At 36.1% G+C, this 7,292-nt stretch overlaps 2 protein-coding genes across 2 annotated transcripts in view; both read right to left on the reverse strand.

Annotated features, from left to right (window-relative positions):
- Stk33 (serine/threonine kinase 33) overlaps positions 1-7,292 on the reverse strand; it is a 122,807-nt gene that overhangs the window by 36,534 nt on the left and 78,981 nt on the right. The gene's annotated exons all lie outside the window — the stretch shown is intronic.
- On the reverse strand, positions 1,973-2,420 carry LOC101577299 (60S ribosomal protein L30-like). The gene has a single exon (XM_004647333.3). The coding sequence runs from the start codon at positions 2,360-2,362 to the stop codon at positions 2,015-2,017; it is 348 nt and encodes a 115-aa protein (XP_004647390.1). The 5' UTR covers positions 2,363-2,420; the 3' UTR covers positions 1,973-2,014.

Below are 7,292 nucleotides of genomic sequence, written 5' to 3' on the forward strand. Positions count from 1 at the left end.
TAACTAACACTGCATAAAGCTGCTAGCACTAGGTCAAACAGGTATGTATGATCTGAGACCAATCCTGTTAATCCTCTCAAAGCTTGTTGGTCATTGGACATTGGGTATCTGTTGTTCACCTCACACACACATAACTAACTAGGTATGCAGTTGAGGTGCCTCCTTAACTCCTAGGGAGTTGATGGACAAAGCTGAAAGTGGAGCAAAGAAATAAAAATGATAATGCTAGAAGTGAAATTTAATCAAAGGTACCAAGAATACCAGAAGAAAAATAGTTGCTTGTGGGAATACTGACAATGCTGCTATTAAAGAGTCTAGATGTGTAGTGCAAGAGGATTAATAGAGGAACACTGGTCAATATAAGTGAAGAAAGGTTGTTCTAGAAAGGATGAGGATGCTTTGGAGGAAGTGGTAAGGTGTTAAAAGAACATTCAGAAGGGCCAGCCAAATAGCTCAGGAGATTAATGCAAGCAGGTGCACAGGCCAGGGGTTCAATTCCTGGGCCTGCCATGCCGGCCCCACCCCCAGGGTGTGCTGAGAAGGCAAATGAGACTGGATGTGGTGGCACACACCTGTAATCCCAGCTCTTGGGAGGCTGTAAACAGGCAGATCCCTGTAAGTCTGAGCTAGTAGTGAGACCCTGAACACCCTGTAGACCCTTCCCTAAAAATACACATACAGAAAAAGAACATTTAGAAATACTCTGTGACATTAAAAATGAAAATGCTGGAAGCTGATCCAAACTTATAAAGCAGTATAAAAACTTGCCAAGGCATAAAACTGACACTTCTTCTACATGATAAGTTATATGACAAGAACAAATCAGGCACTATTTACACTAATCTTGATACCTTTTTTTTTTTTTTTACAAAAAAATAAAATTTAATTCATGTTTCTGATATTCTATATTATGGTATACTATTTACATTTGTTTCACTTTACAATATATATTTACAACCAACAATTTTTAGCATAGATTTTCCCACTGATTGTTAAGATCATTTTGCCAGTTTCAGCCTGCATTATCATATTTCCATCCTGCAATACCATGCAAAGCGAGGGTTGCCTGTGTCACGTGGAATCTTCATCTATAACAATCCTTCAAATTCTCAACCATATATACATATAAAGTGCCTCAGAGTTAGCAATTTAACACTATGTGGTTAAACTACAATGCCTTTGGACTCAGAGAAATTGCCCTATTTCTCCTTTCAAAGAAATTGTGAAAAAGCAAAGGATCTAAGTTAGGAGTATGATCATCACAAAACGCTCTACTATTTGGAAATTTGTCCCCTTTATTCACTTGTGATATCAAGTCTAGATCTGGTTCTCTGTAGTATTGAGTTCCTGCTTTCCTTGTCTAAAATCCTTTAATATACCACCAACTTCTTGTTTGCTAGATGCTAAAAGAAGAATTGCACTAGATACTTGGGATAACCAAAATAAGTGGCCAACAGCAATGTGTCTTGCAATTTTTAGTTCAGTAGAAATTATAAATTAACCAACCAACCAAACAAACATAGAGTAAAATTGTTTGGGAAATCACTGGGGTGATATGGCACTTAACCATTAAAACACTATCCTTTAATCTCACTTTGTTGGCTACAGTAGTAGTATGGTAATCTGAGGTGGTCACAAGTAGACACTCTGACTTTTTTAAAATTAATTTTATTGAGAAACAAATAGCAATGAGACAGTTTCAAAACTGATTAGTAGGACAGTTACAATAATAAAGGCATTGCATATTGTCTTCATAGTAGTTATTCATAGCACAAGATGCAGACATGATATCCTGTTCAAACACTATTAATATAATCTTTCTTCTTATTGAATTAAGAGAAAGTAGCTGTATATCTATCCTATTTTGTATATACATATACAAAATGGTCCTTCATTTGTATCACCTTTTTTCATTTAGTTTTGTCAGAGATGGGTATTCCATTACCATCTAAATTTTTTTTTTTTTTTTTTAACAAGCTATGGCAGGTTTTATTCATGAAAAATTCTGCTTGGTTTATTTTTCACCGGTCTGTTCTGGCATGCTTCTAATGATATCAGAATCACCTGGATCAATGATTGCCAGTGTGCATACTCTGTAGTACTTTCCACATGCTGTGCCCAGTTCAATATTATTGCCGCTGTGGTGGTGGACACCAGTTTTGGCCAACATAGCATAGTACTCTATTTCAGATTTCCTCAAGGCTGGGCAGTTGTTGGCAAGGATGACCAATTTCGCTTTGCCCTGTCTGATCATCTTCAGCGTCTGCTTGTACCCCATCACGTACTTTCCACTTTTCATAACAAGTTGGAGCCTAGAGTTGATGGACTCCAGAGATTTTTTCGTCTTTTTTGCGGCCACCATCTTCCTGTCTTAGGTGCGGACGGCCCTCAACCAGGAGCAGCAGCCAAGATGGCCGGGGAACCAGCACCATCTAAATATTGTAGGTGTGTGAATTCAGCAAAATAATCCAATATAGTCCAGTAGCCCATAATAGTAGTGGGTTATCTCTAGGACTGGCAGTGTCAGAAGTTGTTGACTTGAGCCTTTTATAGCTCAGCATATTAATATGGCTTCACTTTTATACCTCGTTTTTATACTTTTCTGCTGGATGGCGAAGACTAAGATAAATCAAGACTTACATAACAAGAAATGTAACTTTTGTATCTGCCAAGGTCAGTCAAATCCCCTCAGGACTTAACCTGAAATCCTGTACTGCACTTTGTAGATCCTTTGTCAGTGTCAGCCATGTGGATGTGTCACAGCCACTGCTTGGCCAATGTGCTCTCTGTGAAAGCCTGAGAGAATGTCTTCTCTCCATGTGACTCTGCTTAGGCACACTATACATCATTGATCACTTTCCTCTGTGGTCCCATAATCTCCTTGAACTCTGATTTTTAATTAATACATTTGGACTTATTTTATGAACAGATACCTGAGACAATTTTATTTTGAAAAATTAGAAAAACCACTCATGGAGAAACATTGGTCAAATGGTAAGATTTGGATTTAATTCCTTAGTAGACAGGCTCCACAAATGCAGACCCGATCATACTTCTTCTAATAGTAATTTGACTTTTTTTTTTCCAAACCAAATTGGTAGGACAGCTTCAATAATTAACACATTGCATACATTCTTCCTAGTGGTTAATCGCTGTACAAGATGCAGACATGATATCCTATTTACAAACACCATTAGAACAAATCACTCTATTCATTAAGAGAATGTAACTATATATCTATCCTAACCACTTTGAATACACAGATACAAAATGGACATTCATCTGTATCCTCATTTTTTGTTAAATTCCATCATTTAAATATTATAGGTGTGTAAACTAATAATTTGACTTTTAAAGAGACTTTCTATCAGTGTTTTGTAAAAATACACATTTAATGAGGACTTTTAATGATTGAATGTATGAGTTGGAGTGAGAAGGCGTGAAACAAAATAAGCAAATTTAAAGGAAACATTCTGGATCTTTATCTTATAGTCATCTACTACTTTTGTAAAGAGCTAAAATATTTTACTTTGTAATATTACCAGGAGCAAATTTTTCAACAAAAAGAGAACATTTTTTGTGAAAACATATAAAAGGATACTCAACTTCACAAAGTAAAATCCAGACAATGAGGTGCCAATTTTCATATAACAGGTGGATGTAAATTTAAGTTTGATCACTCCATGTGTTCATATGGGTGTGAGGAAACAAACACTTTATTTACTAGCTACTTAAGAAAGAAAGGATTAGCAATAATTTATTAAAACACACAATCCAGGTTCTGTCTGACAAGTAATTCTATTCTTCTGAATTTATCATATACATAATGCTTATACAGTATGAAAATGTATATTTATAAGACCATTAATTTAAACATTCCATATTCATAGAGGGCTATTTACAAAACAATACTGTATCTGTAGTTTGGGATAAAATGTTGCTTAAAAAAATAAGCCTGAGCCGACCAGATAGCTCAGCAGTCTAAAGCACCTGCTTAGGCAGAGCATAGAGACTGGTGTTCAATCCTGGCATCACATGCCGTGTTGACCCTGCCCCCGGGGCATACTGAGTCCAGCGATTGAGACTGGGTGTGGTGGCACACGCCTGTAATCCCAGAGTTTGGGAGGCTGAAAACAGGAAGATCACCAGGAGTGCGATCTGTGTAGTGAGACCCTGTAGACCCTGTACTAAATACATTAAAAAAGCCAATCTTTCCTGCACATTAGGTGAAAAAAATAGTCTATATAATGTGAACCTATTTGTGTAAAATGTATACATAAAACTGTACAGAATGTATTTGAAAAGATATGCAAGGTATTTATAGATTATCTTTAGAGAGAAAGTGCAAAAAACATTTTTCTTGTTTTGTTTACCATTTATATCATTTACCATGCATAGTGTCAACTATCACCTTTATCAGATTAATGATAGTTACAGTAAGAAAAGATATAATGTAAATTTCAGACAAAAAACCAGAAAGCACTCAGGGAAATTACCAAGCATGTCCTGATGACAAGCCCAAAGCAGCAGCATGTGCAGGGAGCAGCCACCACGAACACAATCCACTGCACTGGGGCCATTTCTAAGTTTTTCCTAACAAAGTCAGCCCAGTGATTTTCTTCCTGCAAGTGCAGCAACAGTGTGAAAGATAAGCTTAGGGTTGACACTCCTATTCTCGGGAGGAAAGAGCCTAAGAAATTAAATTACCTTATTCCGCAAGTACATTTCCAACTGCCTGCCAAAAAATTTCTAGTTACGAGATGTCTCTGAGCTTTCAAACTCAATAAATTTCAAAGTAGTATTCGTCAAACTGGAGTAAGCGAACAGCTGGCTGTACAAAATCTGTACACCCAGATTTTCCAAGGGAAGTGTGGGTGGAGATAGTTTGCAGGGACTCAACCTCAAGACCCTCGATTTCCTTCATCTGCTTGAGCAAGGTTTTGCAGTAATTCTTTCTATATTATTTTTAAAGTAAGCTTTTCCACTTCACAATAAGATAAACAAATAAACAAAAAAGCCACAGCTCTCAGTTACCTGGAATCTTACTTAAATGTTTAAAGAAAAACATCTGGAACACCAACACAATACTTTAGAAGTGAGATTATTTATTTCTTTGCTTGCAACAGAATAGAAAAAAAACTTTCAGATGGTGAAGTGTTAAAATCACTTTTCATGATTTTTTTTTTTTTGGCAGAACCAGGGATTGAACTCAGACCCTTGTGCTTGCCAGGGAAGCACTTATTCTACTGAGCCATCTCCCCAGCCTTCATGATTGATTTCATCATAGAAATTTAAATATCTCTCATTGAAACTCAGATGCACAGGAACTGAACTGATATCCTCGCCACCTCATAGTTTTATCATTAATCTATGCAAATATTTAACACTTATTTATTTGTAATTTAATAAACACCTATAAAATAACCGCAAAACTAGAAAACACACAGTTGTTGCACTCATTTATCTGGTACAATGATTTTTCTCCCCTTGTGTCTTCCTGCCTTCTATCACCTAAAGTAACTACTGTTCAAGGCCTTGTTATTTTATTTCCCTTGCTTCCTTTTTATATTTTTATTATATTTATAATTATTCAAAAAGAGGGCTCGAGAGAGAGCTCGGTGGCATAAGCACCTGTCTGGTAAATGGAAGATCATGAGTTCAATTGTTGGTAAGAAAGAAAGTGGGGGCTAGGGAGATGGCTCAGGGGAATAAGTGCTTCCCTGGCAAGTGCAAGGAAGAAAGGTTTCTTTAAGGGTTTTAACTTCATAAAATGAGCATCATGCCTTGGTACTTTTGTCGTTCAAAACTGCATTACTACTGGACTCTTTTAGAATATTTTGCTGAGTTTACACACCTATAATATTCAAATAACGGAACTTAACCAAAAAAGGGGATACAGATGAATGTCCATTTTGTATCTGTGTATTCAAAGTGGTTAGGATAGATATACAGTTACATTCTCTTAATGAATAGAGGGATTTGTTTTAATGGTGTTTGTAAATAGGATATCATGTCCGCATCTTGTACAGCAATTAACCACTAGGAAGAATGTATGCAATGTGTTAATTATTGAAACTGTCCTACCAATTTGATTTGAAACTGTCTCATTGCTATTTGTTTCTCAATAAAATTATGAAAAAAACTGCATTGCTATAGCCATGACAGAAGAAAAAGTGAACCTAATGCCTATGTCACAATAGCCATAAAAATTAATTCATGAATGTAACAAATATTTGAATTTGAAAACATAAAAATCTTCTAAAGGGAAGCATAGAAAATGGCCTTCATTATCTTGGGAACTATCTTTTATTTTAAAGACAATAAAAATAATAAAAAAATTATAAATGATACAGAATGTCAAAAAATAAGATGACAGAAATTCAACAATGGTTGTTGTATTGCATATTGTTGTCTTCAAATTACTCAGATTATCAGATATAAGCGTGTGAAATTGGTCAAAAAATTAAGCATTAACTGTTCCTTTCAACAAACCAATAGAAACTAGTAATGTAATTATGTTAGCTATCTTGTTACCTTGGGAAATTTTGTTTTTTAATTTTATGTATTTGGTACAAGGTCTCACTAAGCAGCTTGGACTCATGGTGAGCCTCCTGTTTCAGCCTCCCCAGCACTGGGATTACAGGAGTGCGCCATCACACCCAGACACGGTCAGTGGCTCAAAGCACCCGAGGGTGGAGCTGGCACAGCGTGGGGTACCAGGGATCGAAGCTGGGACCCTACGCTTGCCTAAGCAGGTGCTTAGTCTGCTGAGCTATCTCACCAGTGCTGGGAACTTTTAAAGGGAGCAGAAATGTTCTCTATATTGCTCCGGGTGATGGCTACCAAAGGTACTCACAAAAAAATTCATCACACTAAATACTTCAAGTCTGTGTATTTTAGAGTAGGTAAATTACATCTTCACAAAGCTACAATTAATTTTAAAACATTTCAGAGTTTTGCAGGTATTAACATAATCATGTTCACTGCTATATAATACTCTACTGTTAGACTATTCTAAAATTTACTCAATCTCCACTCAGAAAGAAGTTGAGTTGATTCTGGGGTTTTGCTCCTTTATATACTTCTACAAATTGAGTACCCCTAATCCAGAAGCCCAAACCCCAACAAACTCCAAAGTCTGAAGCTTTCTGAGAGTCAACATGATGCTATAAGTAGAAAATTTCATACTTGATCTCATGTGACAAGTTACAGTCAAGCTTCATGTACACTAAAAATATTATAAAGTTACCTTTATTATATATATGGTGTGGTTATACATATATATATATGAT

This window comes from Octodon degus, unplaced genomic scaffold (genome assembly GCF_000260255.1).
Source record: "Octodon degus isolate 3935 unplaced genomic scaffold, OctDeg1.0 scaffold00302, whole genome shotgun sequence".
NCBI lineage: Eukaryota > Metazoa > Chordata > Mammalia > Rodentia > Octodontidae > Octodon > Octodon degus.